This window comes from Labrus mixtus, chromosome 5, assembly GCF_963584025.1.
Source record: "Labrus mixtus chromosome 5, fLabMix1.1, whole genome shotgun sequence".
Lineage (NCBI taxonomy): Eukaryota > Metazoa > Chordata > Actinopteri > Labriformes > Labridae > Labrus > Labrus mixtus.
In genome coordinates this window covers 7,596,845-7,613,940 of record NC_083616.1, presented here as the reverse complement: position 1 = coordinate 7,613,940, position 17,096 = coordinate 7,596,845, and the positions used below count along the sequence as shown (strand labels likewise).

At 38.7% G+C, this 17,096-nt stretch overlaps 1 protein-coding gene across 2 annotated transcripts in view; it reads right to left on the bottom strand.

Moving 5' to 3' along the window:
• Positions 1–5,916: 5,916 nt before the first annotated feature.
• Positions 5,917–17,096, bottom strand: part of LOC132973885 (leucine-rich repeat transmembrane neuronal protein 4) — a 51,426-nt gene continuing 40,246 nt past the window's right edge. The window contains exon 3 of one of the 2 annotated variants that reach the window (XM_061037533.1): positions 5,917–7,281. In XM_061037533.1, the coding sequence (XP_060893516.1) occupies positions 7,063–7,281 (219 nt within the window). In that variant the 3' untranslated portion in view covers positions 5,917–7,062. The remainder of the gene's footprint in view (positions 7,282–17,096) is intronic. The other variant, XM_061037534.1, reaches the window with a different exon arrangement.

Below are 17,096 nucleotides of genomic sequence, written 5' to 3'. Positions count from 1 at the left end.
GTTTCCTACACACAAAGACCAATTGTTCAGGTCAGTGGCTTATAGAACAGACAACAAACAAAATAAAAATCGTTATAGAAATGATGAAATGTTTTTCGCAGTGGAGACAATTATATTTTTAACTGGAGACCCCAGAGGAATAACTTTTATAGACCAGACTGGCCAACAGAGACATGGGAGGTGAAGTCTGTGATAGTTTAGTGATATTTTTGTTGATTTAGTACCAGCTTTCTTGATGATTCGGCTCAGTGGCGCTCTTTAGCGGGAGACATTATGGTGTGGGTTAAGCTTGCCACAGCTGTCTGAGGCAATTATCACTCAACAAAACCCAATGCAATCCATAAAGTGACCAGGGCACTGTTTGTTTGAACAGTCTGGAAAAGCACAAACAAGCACCATGAAGTGATATCTTCAGACCTCAGTTTGTTTCAAGTCCGAATAGAATACAGCTCGGTTGTATGGATAAAATAATATAATAATTTGATATAATTTATCATACAGAGTCACTTTAATCACTTGTCACTTTACCTTGTCATTCTCTGTAAATACTGTCTCAATTCTCAATTCCCCCCTGCTAACTTCATCATTCATTTTGTACTTGTATATACCCCTTGTTTTTTTTATTTTTTTATTTTATTTTTTTATTTTTTTTAATTTTTTTTTATTTTATCTTTTTATTTTTTTCATTTATTCTGTTTAATGTGTATTTTGTATTTTTGAGCTTTCTTGTCTGTGCTGCTGTAATGCCCGAATTTCCCCTCTGGGGATCAATAAAGTATTATCCTATCCTATCCTATCCTAAAAACCAAGCAGCTACCGGGGCGCTGGTGGCGCAGCGGTTAGTGCGCGTGCCCCACGTATGGAGGCTATAGTCCTCCAAGCAGGCGGCCCAGGCTCAAATCCAGCCTGTGACTCCTTTCCTGCATGTCATTCCCTACTCTCTTTCCCTGATTTCCATCTCTATCCACTGTCCTATCTCTCCATTAAAGCCACAAAAAGCCCAAAAAGAAACCAAAAAAATATTGAAAAATGAACTGCAGTTCATCAAGTGTCCACTTGAGGCTGGTTACAGAAGCCCTGGGAGTCCTATTAACACTGATCTAAAGATGTCCAGTTCAACTACAGAAATTGATTGATTATATCAAGGCTAACAGTAATGCATCATTAGGGGTGTGGCTGATCTGACTGACAGGTGGAGGTGTTGTAGATGTTAACCAGGAGGTTAAAGGCCCGCCTCAGCTCCACCTCTCTGTCACTATAGATAAGTACCTCAAAAACACCAAACTTTCCTTTATGCTTCAGCTCAGTGAGAGGGCTTGGGTTGGGTCCTCTCACCTCACAAAATAATGATGGCCTTCTCTGAAAAAGTTTTTATTTGTGAAATGCAGACTAACATCAGCATGTGGGAGTTATAGAATCCTTCACTTCAGAAAGATCTCTTTATTAAAGCGACTAAGATGCAAACCGACTGATGAGTCATGGGGAGCTTGAAAGGCTGCCACACCTTTGACCCTAAAATGTATCAGGGAAGCAGTCGATTGCCTTGTGATTCAGGAGACAGTTTTAAAATAAACTAGCAGCAACAGTGTCATAGTGAGCTTGTGAGATGGTAAAGGTAATCTCAAAGTGTGGGCAAAGCGGCTGTGTGGCTCTCTGGGGAAATCAAGAGCTTTCACAGCTGCCCTAGCCGCCAGCAGTGGCAACACAACTTCAAAATGACACAGCAACGTGCAGGTGGACTGAGACGGACCCAAACTTTAGCTTGACCTTAAATTGAAATATATCGAATAAAGTTCAGAGACAAAGCTGACTGTTTCCAGATAAATACACCCAACTTAAAATGAGTACAGCTACACCCTGCAGGTTTGAGATGAACTGTTCGAGTTCTGAAAGGCAACTATTCCCTCTTGTTCTTGTTCTTACCACTCTGTGCAACCATGGAGGGAATATAGATTAGACTATACCCAGAGCAGGACATCTGGCCCTGTTTTATTGAATTTTAGATAATCTAAGTAAACAAGTCCACAGAGTTGCTGTATTTTAATCACAGGCGATTGTAAAGTAGTGCAAAAGGGACATAAAAAGAAGAAGCTTTCATGACTTTTCAGACTTCTTATCCTTTGGTGTATAAGGGCTTTTATGACTCTTGTAAAGAAGGGAGCTTTCTCGATGAAGTCCCGAATCCCCGCAGAAATAAGATCACCGGATGAAATCAATGGAACAGAATGAGGGATGAGAGGATTTTAAGCTCCACATAATATCAAGCGTACATTGTCTGTCTCACTTCTGACAGCTCAGAAGAAGTGGGGAAATGGCTCGGGTCTGATTTCGACAGAGTGCCAACAGACTGTCAGAAAGACCGATACGTTGTCCAAATAGATAAAATGTCAAGTGAATAACAAACCCAAAACAGCTCCTGCCATTACCTGGACACTTTTCATATCTGAGGAGTAGAACTGGGATAGAATTGAACATAAACAACAGCCAGGAGGAAACAAAAATCTGTTTGCAAGCCACACACACACACACACACACACACACACACACACACACACACACACACCTCACTACCCCCGTGCACCTATTGAAGAGTTTGAATTCCAATTTCCAAATGTTTTGTATTCTGTTTTTCAGCCTATTATTCTTAATTCTTAGAATTAGTTGAATCAGTTCAAGGCTTCAAGTGAGAGCGTTTCTTCTCTGCTTTCAGATAAACTAAAGAATTGAAGTATCTTGCACTTCTTTTGTGACTATTCACATAGTTGAATTAAGATGTTGTGTGGGTGTATATTTTTCTTCTTTTCCCATAGTTTGTAGAGAAAGAACAGCTCCAGACATTGATACTGAGTGAAGCATTATGAGACATCAGCCTGTTAGTTCAAATGCATGTGAGCAAATAAGTCTGAACATCGGTCGCTCCTTCTTTCCGTCCTCATTCTCTCTACAAGCCCTCATCTGAACACTTGGAGCGAGTGCAGTAAATATGCGATCTATCAGAGTCGTTAAACTGTTTCGTGTGTGCAGCCACAGAGCAGTAAATCCTCCAGCAGCGTGAATCTGTCATGTGTCAGAGCCAGTTGTCATAAGCAGATATATCTTCGCCACTGCCTTTTTTTTCTTTTTCTTTTTTTTATAAACCCGTGTTTCCGTTCAAAAAGGAACACAAGGCAGCTTGCTTACGAAATGTCACTTATTTAGGACTCATTGAAAATCTGACACACAACCATCTGCAGTGGTACACAAACAAGGCATCATTCATTTTTTCTTTGGAATGAGATGACTGGTTTGAAACAGTCAGCTTCAAAGCACATTTGGTTTACTGTTGAATGATCGGCAATGGATGAGTTTTTACAATAAACTTGAAGTACCGTACATCCGTTATAAAAGGACAACATTTTAATAAACCACAAAGTGTTAAAGGAAGAATGTGTGTATCCTATGTAAATATCTCTCTGAGTCATGACTGTCTGGAATGAGTGAGAAGTGCGAGTCTGTGTTGTTGTCGGAGCCATATTCACATCAGGTTTATATGGACGGGACGGTTGACTCCTCCCCTTGCGTATAAAAGATTAGGGAAAAGAAAGAATAACATCTCACTCTATTTTGGATGTCACATAATCGTTTGAGATCACGCTCATTCCATGTCAATTCATGTGCAACATGAAGCTATGAGCTAACTATAATGTGCTAACATTAGCGTGCTAACAGAACAATGCAGGCCACAGGCAATTACAGCTCGAGCCATAGACAATTTTGTGCGACTTGTGCGCTTAACTCCTTTGTGCAAACATTTTTCCCAGTCCACAGGTCAGACTCCGTTGGAGTCTGACCTGTGGTTCCTTTTCCTGCATGTCATTCCCGACTCTATCTCTCCTCAGTTTCAGACTCCACCACTGTCCTCTCTGAATAAAGGTTCAAAGAGCCCCCCACGTCACCAGTGCGAAATGAAGTCTCCATAAACTAAACCTGCGCTTTATTTTAACTTAAAAATACAATCTGTCTCAGATGTTGTCTTGCTGAAAGATTTAATCTAATGTTGCATGTCAGAGTAAAAAAAGTCCCTCATCTTCGTCTGCTGAACCCAAATGTAGAAGAAAAGGGAAAACAGAATTAACATGCTTACAGCAGTGTTGAGAGCTAGTCTCACTTCTGATACAAGAATGATAAAAGTTTGATTTTACCTTTTTTATTTTTTACTGTCTGTATTTGGAAAGCATGTTTCTCATTTGATGTCTAAAGAGAAAAGCGTTTCTGACGAGGATTTACATGATGCTATTTTTGCTAATGACTTTGACAGGGGTTACTTGAGTGTGAATGTCCTTACAGTATGTCCAACAGTACAACAGGAGCAGGACAGAGCTGCTAACAATATCACACTGATTTATTTGGATCCAGGGCTGGCTGCCATGCAGCGGGGGCATACTTCCTGCTGGTTGTTATATGAAGAATGCTTTTTGTCCAGCAAAACCTGTAAACTTAAAAATATAGTAGCCTAAATAATGAAATGCTCAAAATCAATATCACTGTAGGGGAAAACGGGAAATTCAAAAAAAAAAAATAACAAAAGTGGTTTTGATGTCAAAAGAAGCTATCTGGGTTAAAAAAAATGACTAGCAATGACTACGCTTACATGGACTGGAGTATACCGGTTATGAGCCTAAACCCAGGTTTTGACCATATAAAGGACATGCAACGCACACAGAGAAACCTAGTTATTTATTTTCCTGTATACATAATTAATTCAAGTATTGCGGTTTCTGATAATCTTATATGCGCAGGTTTTTAGAAAAACAAACTGCAACAAGTTGGAAATCTGAGAAAGTTAGACCACGATGGCTTATTGCATATTTAGTAATAATAAATACCAACATCAAGTTGCAATTATATTTAATTATTGCATTACCAAAAGAGGGGCTGCACAGTGGTGCAGGGGTTAGTGCTGTCACCTCACGGCAACAAGGTTACTGGTTTGAATCCCTGTTGGTCAGAGCCTCTCTGTGTGGAGTTTACGTGTTCTCCCGGTGCATGCGTTGGTTTTCCCTGGGGACTCCGGCTTCCTCCCACATGCTCATTAAGTTAATTGGTGACTCTAAATTACCCGTAGGTGTGAATGTGAGTGTGGCTGGTTGTCTGTCTCTATATGTCAGCCGAATGGCTGGTGAACAGTCCAGGGTGTACCCCGCCCCTAGCCAAATGTTAGCTGGGATGGCCCCAGCCCCCCCGAGACCCCGAACGGGAAAAGCGGTATGGCTAATGGATGGATGGATGGATTACCAAAAGACAAAACTAAATTTTAAGCGTTGCTCCATCATGCCATGTTTGGCACTTGACACATGATCCCATATTCTTTTGGAGTTCTCCAGGTAGCAAAACCAGGCTTATCTGGCAAGAAGTTTAATTAAAGACGGCACACATTGTGAGTTTCATGGTTCCATCTAGCTTCTGATTGGTACAGTTGGAGTTGTTACAATTGCCCCACATAAACAATTTCCCCCGTCTCACATTAGCAAGCTAATTAGATGGGGATGCTAACGGTTGTAGCTTGCATTAGAGCAGATAAACACTCTGATAACTTTAATTATTAAGCATAGGCTAATGTGGGAACCAAGAATTTAAAAGGAAAAGACTCTCCTCACTATTAAACTGCGAAGGCTAAAGCTCTCACAGCTCGACGAACATCATGTGTGTTGAAGTCCAACACCTGACAGGTCGGCTGCACCTCTTTACGGCTGCTAAGCTATGCTAAGACAATTTCTCTTAAAAGGACTGGCTTAAATTAAAGAATTGTTTCACATTCACTATTTTGAAAACACACTTTCTGCATGTGAAGAACATTAGATTTCTTCTCCTGCTTAATACAAACATAGGAAATCCATAAAAGTCCACGAGCCAGGTTCAGAGAGTCCAGTAATCTGTATTTGGTCACGATAACAGTAACAAACAGTAACAAGGGGAGAGAAATGCAACGTTACCATCAGGGTCTTGATCAGTAAAAACAGACACATAATCAGTCGTGCCTTCAGTGCTTCAGTCTCAAACACCGACGCAGACAGTGTTTGAGTTTAAACCACTGATCTTGAGGAATGACACCAGTACCGGTCAGTTACCACAGTTTATTGACCATATATTATATTGTAACATCTTGTAAAAAGCACACACATGTAGATATATGAGTGCACAATCAGAAAGTTGGTAGAAGAACACACTTAAAAAAAAAACATTAACTACAAGAGTGATTTAAATGGATGATGTAAAGTAAACATCAGAAATCCCAGTGCATCCAGATCTGAACTTACTGTTTATTTTGTTTATTTCTCAGCTTGATTAATTAAGTTATGATGTGATAAACATCCCAAATCATTTAGGAAATCAAAAGTCACCATGTAAATTCAACTTACTGCCGGCAAGATGTGTAGGCTGTACATTTTATATGACAATTAAAGTCCGTTATTTTCTTCTTTCCTTCGTCTTGGGTGATTTCATTAGGGCGTCTCCTTTCTGGAGATGAAAAAATGCAACAGGGGATTTGAGTTGGAGAGAGACCTCTGACTGACAACCTGATCAGAAAAAGCAGCGGCAAACCTTTTAGCTTGGCTGATCTTTCATTTGTTCTGCTACTCAATTACTTATCATGCTGTTCCCCCGCTCTCTTCTTACCATTTTGCATGTGATTACTTTACCTGACGCAGCAGAGAGTTGCCAGGACGAGGAGAAGCTGAGGAAAAATGTTTAATAAGATTAACAAATCATTAAATTATTATCCTTAATACTCCTCAGGAGGCAGAGCAGAACGTGGAAAGTCATGCTGCTGCTCAGCCTCCTTTGCTAATTGAGGACACTGAGGGTCAGGTAGGTGAGAGGCTCACAAATCGATACCGCTGCAACCCTTTATTTCCACTGAGAAATATTTTCATTTTCATTACTCTCAGTCCAGGAAGATTAATTGTCTCCTTTGCTTCTTGACCAGTTCCAGTTTCTCGCACATAGCCTTGCATTTTTTTTCGGAGTGGTCCAATGACTGTGCAGCATACATACAGGAGTCTGGAGCCTCTTTGCCCCAGCTCACTGGTGGAGGGAGTGGGTCTGGGGGCAAGGCAGCACAGGCTCAGAGGGGAGGGCAGCCATTATCCCCGGGTGGTACCTGGCTGACCTCGGATCTCCCAGTGCCTGAGTCGGGGGCTCCATGCCCATATTGAGGTGCAGCGACAGGTGGGCATGGCAATAATCCAGAACCGACTGCTCACACCTGTACAACGTAAGAGCACTCAGCTGGCCCGGAATCTAAACAAAGACAGGAAACACAAAAATGGAAAGAAGAGGAAGAAAAATAAGAGCCAAGATAAGCTTTTTAAATGAGCCAAGAAAGCCTCCGTTTCAAAATTTTCTGCTCTCAGAATATTTGGAATTGGCTTAATTTACTTCATGCCATGGCACAGCTTTGTAATTAATGTAGCCTTGGCCGCTGATATAGTGCGGGCCCCCAAGACCTGAAATCTGTGGTGCTCAAACACCCACTTTGAGCTGGAGTGATTTATATGCAAGATGAAAGCCTTAAGCAAGAGTGCACACATATTTTCTGCCCTCTTTTAAATGGAGTCAAGGCTCCATTTAGAAGAGAGTGCTTATTACATTACAAGCACTTTGCTGATTCAAAGACCCCTCTTAGTTTTACGTGCTGGTACAGTCTGAATTATGTCAATTAAACGACATATGGCTGCATCATGGTCTTTGGGAAATTGATATTCTTATTTATACTCATGCTGTCATAGAAAATATGGATGCACTCATGCTTCTTGAGATGCACAAAGCCAAACGATAAAGTGTACAGAAACATTCATATATGACAAGAAACACAACACATGCAGCAGTGCACCACGGTCAAGCTCATGGAGAAACTTCAGTCTGCATTTTACATAAGTCTTATTCAAAGCAGGGGACTTCCCCATTTTTCCCCATCAGAAAGTGATATGTGATAACCATGTATACAAGTTCTTTGGTCATGGTGAATAGAACTGGTATACATAGAACAGACTATTTCTGTGTGTTTTTTTTCTGCTTTGGAAACTCTTTGGATATACTCTTGGAAGTAGTGCAACAGGAAATTCTTCATAAAACACAACAATTCATCATTTAACTTAAAAAATTAAATTCATAGTTTCGATGAAAGTTGAGGATTGGGTAGAAGACCTACTGTAAACATTCTGCCTTGAAATATTACTTTGCATTATAGAAAAGTTGAACTTCAAGCTGATCTAAAGAGAAAAAACGTCTTTGTATTCAGACCCTTACGTCTGAAATCACAACTTCCAAAGGTTATGTTTTCCTTTCCAGGAATGATCCTGCTCTGTTTTCCCTTCTCTTTAATGTGTAGATGCTTGGAAACCCCCCTTTTTTTCTAATTCAGCTGCGTTGCACACTAGTTCAGAGGAATTTACAAAAAAATAGATGGGGGACTGTGTCTGTGTCGGGGAGTTTGTTAAGAGAAAGGCTGCACTGTTAAAGCTCCACTGTGGACTTGTTTTTTCCAATTATTCCAACAGATGAAGTCAAACATGTAAGTGGAGAAGTCAATGTAGACTTGGTTGGCTGGTTGAACCTATAGCCCTCTCTCTCTTTCTGTGTGTGTGTGTGTGTGTGTGTGTGTGTACACAGTAGTAGTTGGCAGAGCTCTACAACCTTTGTCTCTTCAACATCTTCTCTGTTTAACTTCCTCATTACCAGTTTCTCTTGACTGAATAAAATATTTATTACATAAAATAAACTGAGCTGCAGTTACTGAGACGATTTATTTCGATCTAACCTACAGATCTGTAAACACAAATAAAAACAGCTTTGAGAAAAGTATGCTTATAAAGGTCTCCTCACTGCGAACAATATGAATAGTCCTGAGGGATTGAAATGAATTGTTTAAAATAGTAACGAGGAATAATGCAAGTTTTGGAAGGACTGAAATAGCATTTGTGTTTTCTTGAATATTTTGTGTCCTTTAATATGTCGAAAGAGAAAGTATAATATTCAAAAACTGCGACGCTGAGCTTTGCCACTGACTGCCTGTGTCACAGTTTTTCTGCTGTGTATCAAACTTTAAGTACATCCTGCTTACCACCACGGCACAGATGGATTTAAACTTGCTCTAAGAACTTGACTCAATTGGCGCCTCATTTTTCATCATTATGTTCAGCCTGCAGGGAATGCATCAAAGTCAAGGTTTCGTCTCTGTTTGCAATTTACTCTTTGGAATTGGACCTTTTTAGAGTCAAGGAAATGAAAACGACATTTTATATGTGATATGTTTTAACCATAACATTTACCAATGACACGGCAGAGGTTCAAAATCGTGCCAATGTCTAACTCATTTTTTCTGCTCGCCCAGGAGGTACAGTGTGATGCAACATGGTCGCCTGAGCTTCCGTTTGGAGTTTCTGCTGCTAGAATGGGACATCTACTCAGGTAGAAGTAGATTCAAAAACCTATTTACAATATAGCATGTTAGCACAGTTAGTGGTTTGTCTTTCATTGATTTCATGCTGTCAATAAAACAGCACACCTATAAATATACATACACATACAAGATCATATATTGTAACAACAATCCTAAACTTGTATTATTCTTATTGCCTCCTCCTCTTGCAGCCTCCTTCAGCACTTTGCTTGAACTGTCACCTGTAAACCCGTCACCTTACATAAACTTACATAAAATGTCAGTCTGTAGTCCGCTCACATGTTTTATTCTCATGGAGCAGCTCGGCATGAAATAAACTCTAATTTCAATTAGGCATGGTAAGCATGTAGTTCTTTATTGACAGCTGGGGGGGGGGGTGTATCAGTGACTTTTCACTTTTAATTTAAGTAAGTAAAACTGAAAACTTGACCTCATGTGACTTACTCACTCTCCCTGAAGCACTTCATAAATGCACAAATTCAATATATAAATCCATTACAGTGGGTGTTTTTAAGAAACTACAAAGTTAAAGACAAAAGCATCTCTGTGTTTTGTCTCAATGCTCCAGAAATTCAGTTTCTGAAGAGGTGGGATGTGAATCAGCAACAGGAAACCAGGATTAAACATCATAGGTATGAATCAATCTAATGTCACTTATTGATCGTCTTCTGGTCTGCTGTATATTTTGGCACAGACTTATATATACCAGCATATATCTGTGTTAAAAACAACAACAACAAGCTGCGTAGGCGGTGGTGTGTTGATCCAGACACTGCTCAGAGTCAGACATATATAATTTATAGTCCAGTTTGAGGAGATCCCTGCATTTAAACTGTTACCATGATGCCAAATACTAATCACCACTCTTTACCATTCTTTAATCTTTCATTACAAGGATCACAGGGTAAACGGGAGATATGTGCACTTCAACCCAAACATATATGCATTTAAGCAACTGCATAATTTGCCAGATGGTATCTCTTCGCCTTTGAGGCCTCAATTAAAGAATGAAAGGGCTGCATTATTGGCAGAGCAAGGCTCTCACTTACATGCAAATGTTGACATCTTATAATTACAATCCATTCTGATGTTAAGCAATAATGTTTACCATCTTATTGATTCTGATCTTATTATATTGACGAGTGCTACGATTTGGTAAAATGAACTAAACATTGCATTGTGATTGTCCATTTTACCTTCAGTTCAAAAAGTGTTTCAATTCAAATCAAATACCAAAGTGATGAAACAACCCAGCAACATTAGCACACATAGAGCATTAGGTTTGCTTGCTTAAAATCTTCTGTAAGCTTTCAATCTGGTTAGATGATGAGAATAGAAGCATCGCAGATTTGGCCTGTTTCAAAATGCTACGTCTGAAATAGAACCACTGCTTGTATATCTGTCAAAGTAAGATGAAAACCAGCTTTCTAATGTACAAACGGTCACATTTCATTCCTGCAACATCCTAATATATCTTTCAATTAGCTAACTGATTATTCTATTTTAGTGAAACATATCAAACTGCTTTTTTAATTCACTGTCGGGCTCTCTAACAACATAAACTCATTACTGGAAAACTAAATGCAAAATGTCAAAACAAAATCAATTCACTAAATGTCAGCTTTCTCCACAAGTGTTATAAAGTCTAAATGCAGTTTAGAGCCATTTAAGTGGATTACATTTCGTTTTTGGTCATTTTCTTACATCTCACAGGTCAACACAACACTGCATTGCATTTTAAACACGTTATTTTTTCACACCAAGCAGATGCATCTTTTTCTCACTTCTTCATGCCTGAGTTAGCTATTAAATATGTGTTTCCTTAATCAGTAAACTGAAACAGGATCTGTGTCATGTCTTAGCAAAGAACAAAAGAATAAAAGCCTTTTTGGCCAACCGAGCAGAGTGAGCGTTCAGCTCTAATTAAGAATATTGGGGGAGCGTTGGCTGTTATGGTTGGAGCGCTTAGAGAGGTGACTCATTGGCTAGCTTCGCTTGGACAGCTGCCAGCCGAGCTGCTTGGAGCAGAACGCAGCATACAATACAGTCAGATTTTTTCCCAAGGTATGATCACCATCTTTCCTCAACTTTAATGGCTCAGGAAGTCGTTTCCAATCTACTTGTAGAACACAGCAGCGGATAAATATGAAATGAATTCAAATATCTTGATTACAATAGGTCTCTAAGAATAGCCTTGTTTCCTCTTGACAAGTGTAAGTCGTTATTCAGTGAGTCACTGGCTAACGGCCAACATACAGTAATAAAGCTGGAATCTGGCATGAGCCTGATCTTGTCTTCACTTTGTGTTAACTGTTTAAACTATAGCTCATCTGAAGTGAATTTAAAGAGAGGACAACTCATGTCCTGCACAAACCTGTATTCGAAAGTACCAAACCAGTCCAGGTAATAAATTTATGTTCCTGTAATGTAATACATGTAAACCTGTAGTCAATATATCCAGTTTAAAGTGATGATACAGTTATTGTTGTATCTTCTTCTGCCCTGAATTGGAGTTAAGCCTAATACTAAGAAATAATCTTCTTAACTGTCTGGAAATTTAGGCTAAAGTGGCAACAGCTATTAAAATAAATAGATAGACAGACAGACTCTTTATTGTCATTATATAATAGAACACAACAAAACTTTGTTGGCAGCAATCCTGTGCAGCAGCATTTACTAAATCTGTTCACATATTATAATAATATATCCCTAGTTAATAAATAGTATCAATGTATTTTGTATGTATGTATGTATTTTCTTTAATCTCCAGTTTTTTATTTTGTTGTTTGACCGTCTTTACTTGTTTAGGGGTTGACAAAACAAGACTTAAAGTTACAGTGTGTTACATTATTTCATTAAGTTTTGGTTGGTTAAAATACATTTGATCATTACGTCCATAACAATATATTACATTTAAATATCCCTTTGAATAAATGTGTCTGATCTATATCTGTGAGCTCCCTTATCTGTTTATTTATTTATTTATTTCACAGAACTGAATCACATAACCAATCAGGGTTAGCTTGCACGTGAAGAGCTGGTCACAGCGACATCTGTGAGGAAAATGCTCGGGTTGCTTGGCAACAGCCAAGTTTCAAACATTCATCCTCTGGCTTCTATGTCGTTTTTTGTAATGCTCATGTTGGTCACTGCCATTTTATTTTGAAAGACAAAAAGTGATTGTCAGAGAATTCATGAGAGCAACCCATCCGGGTACTTTACCCAAACGATGCCGGCCCCGCCCCTTTCTGGGTGAAATCATTTTATCTGAATGAATGGCGGTTAATGGACAAGTTGGGGTCATTACCGATTTAAAGTCTTAAAAAATGAAAACCGTACTTTAAAACGGCAAGTATGAGCCTAAATCTGATGACCAGCGATGTAAATATTTAAAATATGACATTTCTGAACTGAGATCGGCATCATAACGGTAGAAAATTAATCATGTACGTGAGTGTCTGTTCAATCTCTCTCCGTCAAACTGCTCAAACGAGTCATCAGAGGAAACTGACTTTAAACACCTGATGAGTCATTATTAACCGAGTTACCTGAGAGGGATCTTTATTTTTAAATAATATTTATTTGTAATAGTTTCTAACAGTGTTCATAGCTGTAATGGAGTGGTTACAGACGTTTATTTTAGAGAAAAGAGGAAATAAACTCTGAGTTATCAGCTGATTTAGAAAAGAATAACACATGTAAAGTCACCTGGATGATATTAAAACATTTTGTATTCATATGTGAGTGTAAATAATGATGAATGGGGCGAGACGAGGTGTTATATCGAACTAGCAAACTTTTATTTTGACATTTATTTTTCAGTAAGAGGATTTGGTGTAGTGTTCCTTTGTTTAGAGACATTTTCACCAACATATCTATGTGATGTGACAGTCTAAACGTTGTTAATACGTTAGTGAATGAATGTGTGAAGAATCTGTTAACAGACTTCTCTTCTGTCACGGAGCGATCGCTGCTTTAAAGCTAGCAGGAACATGACAGCGGTCCCACAATTTACCACTTTAATCCTCTCTAGTTTCACACACAGCTCTTCTTTTACCCTCCTTTGTCATTTGTAAATGAAAACCCGATACTAAATTGTGTTTTTAAAATAGTTTGAAGTACAAAAAGCTACGCAATCGCGTTTAATCTCACGGCTACCAGTGTTTTCTAATCCACCGCCGATACATTCTCAGGGCTTGTTTTCACCCAAACGGGGGCGTGGCCACTCTGGCGAGCTGGAAGTGACGTTCGACTGCTCTTATGAATCTGCTAAATATAAATGACAAATGATGAAATATAAATGACAAGAAGCTAGGGCGGCTTGATTATGGCAACAATCCTAATCATGTTTATTTTGATTGATATCGAGATCACGATTATTAAACATGAATCATGATTAGTCATTGATGTTACAACATCTGCGTCACATCCATTTATCAAACTTAACACTTTAACATCCTGAACTCTAAAACAAGCAATACATTAAAATAAATAAGTAAGAAATATATAAATATATCAAAATACTAATATACAACAATAATAATAAATACATGAAAATAAATTAAGTATGTTTTCCAGGTAGTGGTGATGGACTCTTGAGGCCAAAAGATAAAAACAAAACATCTGATCACAACGAGTACATAATTTGGCACAGTAATCGTTTAATCTTGATTATCCTGTTTTCAGGATCGTTAGAAGCCAATATTGTAATCGAAATTGAAACTTGATTAATTGCCAAGCCTTACAAGAGCCTTCAACATGGAAAACATCATCTAAATGGCAATTTTGAGGAAAATAAATCACAGTCGTCCTGATGCAGAGACTGAGGTAATGGGCAAAATAGAAGTCTGGTTTTCATACATGTCTGAGTCTGCTCTCAGCAAAACATAAGCACAGAAATCCTCACCTCAGGCAATATGACAAATTATTCAATCCCTGTTCCAGTGACCACTTCTAGAAAGGACTGCAATGTGTGGTACAAACTTTTTGCTACAAGAAAACACTATAAATCTCATGACACAGAGATCAATGCAAAGCACATTTGAAGGAATAGCTGCCATTTAAGGAAGTTTGCTTATTTGCTTTTTTGTCAAGAGTGAGATGAGATGATGGATTCTTCCTCAGTAAATATGAATCTGCCATCTGAGTTACCTTTTCCCCTGAAAAAAATGAATCTGTCCCTCCTTTGCTGTGATTGGCTGGTACTCCTCAACTCAGGGGGACTCAGGGATTTATGCTAAGAAGCTCTTTCATCCCAGAGTCATGTACATCTATCAGTGAGGAATCAGAGCCAGCTGTTCATGTCCGACGTATAAGTCTGTGTTGACATTTAATCTAACCATGTTAGTGGAAGGTTGTTGAACGGTCATAGCTAGGTCAGGTTTGGATACCAACTGTACTCTGTAAGGTTTAGCTAAAGATCATTGTTAGGGTCAAAATATAGCCAATCGCAGAACAGGACGGTGGGGTAAGTTTGAGAATTGATGGAGGACAACCTTCTGCTGGCTAGCTATCGTCATATTTAGCCAAGCACTAAGACTAGAAACAGGGAAACATTTAAATAAGCTGCATTTATATTTTATACGGATAACTGAATAGATTCCAATCTCTACAGTAAAAAAAAAAATGTCAGAAGGATTGTAAGGCATACTTTCTCTTAATGCTAGCTGTATTATGCTATGCTAAGCTAGCAAGTTGCTGACGCAATATTTACTGAACAGATATATCAGAGCGGTTTGACTCTTTTAATCCGACTTTGAGCTGAAATGTGAAAAAAAGTACACATACAAAAATGTGAAACTGTTCCTTTAAAAGAAACCATCTAAAAAAAGAGCTATGACTGTGTTCCTCTTAATGAAATTAAAATATTCCCAATGTTACATAAAACTACCACTCTATCAAATTCACTGTTTCTAACAAAGCCCTGATTCTGTAATAAAGCACTCCACTAACCCACTCCAAAGCACTCTACTGCAGGTGTAGAAGAGGAGAATGATATAAACTCAGCACAGGGCAATTAATTGTAACCAACTCCCGAGTGATTAGCTTTGGATTGCTAATAAAACCATTCACATAGGTGGTCCCCCCTTTTGCACTGCTCTGAATGTAGGTCAAGCTGCTGCTAAATGATTCCCAATTATGTGATAGGCAGCTGCACCATGTCAGCATGGCTCAGACTGGCATGGGAGGCTCGAGCTCTCATTGGCATATTAACAACATCCTCCGCCTCCTAAGCTGCGCTGCTGCTCTCTGTCAGCTGGATAATTCACTCAGTGGTCAACGCCGCGGCGAGAGAGCACAGACAAGCCTCTATTATCATCGCTGTCTATTAGGATACACACTCATGGAGGCTGAATAGCATGCTAATGGCCACAAGACCCCGCTTCCCTGATTGTTGCTTAGGTTGGTTAAATTGAAAAATGAGTTGGGTGACACAGACACAAAGCAGATAACAAGCGGTCAGTGACCATGTCGTTAGGGAAGGCTAAACATATTGTAGGTGAAAAAAATGTTCAGAAACGTGGCATATAGTTCATTTTTTATTGTTAAAAAGTGACTAATATGCATCCAAAAGCTAGCATGAATATTCTCCTGTTCAAAAACTAATATTAAATAAATGAAAGTACTGACATCACAGACAGAAGATTATTAGCTTCCATTCTGTGTTTTAACATTCATGAAAATAGATAAATTGACATCCATCTGAAAAGAAACCAAAAGTTTTACATTGTAGTGCTGCATTTGCTGTAATTCCAGAAAGATGATCTTTTGCTGACTTTAATATTCAGCATGTAATTACATTTCTATTTGAAAAGCGCTTTGCATTTGTCAAAATAACTATAATCCTTCAGATGTGGGGATTTATCTTCTCCTAATGCTGCTCATCCCATTTTCTGCTCATCAATGTGGGCAATGCATGCTGAGATTTACAGTTATTTAGTGGATAGACAATTTATGAGTCACTACTGAGTCTTTTCTGATGTATGTAGATATAAGTAACCTGAATGTGGATGCCAAGAAGTATAGATGCAAAGACTTATCCTCATTCAAGGGTAAGAAGATATCTGCGCTTCAGTGCTTCCCTCGCTGACTGTTTCTCCCTCTTTACACTCCCACACACACACACACACACACACACACACACACACACACACACACACACACACACACACACACACACACACACTCCTAGTGCACACATGAACACACACACATTAACACACTTACACGTATAGCATGTGCCAATGCTGCTTGTCAAAACAGATATGAAATGCGTCAAAAAGAACAAAAATCACATGAAAAATATGTCTCTCAGGGTTATTCTTGTTTACTTGGTGAGTTGTGTTGGTATCATGTTGTATTATTCTTTCATATTTATTTTAAGCTTTATAGATCGCTTACGTAACAAACATCACACACAATGTAGGGCTAACTGCTGCTTTTATTCTGTAACATGTATTGTACTCAGGACTAAATATTGCTGTCCTTTGTGCAATTCTTATCATTCTTATGAAAGAAAATAAAATATACAGCATAAGCTGTTTTATATTCACATGCAGACCTTGATTAATTCCATTTGATAGGATGTCCCATGCTCTGTTGGCATGCTTTATAGTACAATATTTAGAGTTCCCATGAAATGAAAAATATATTT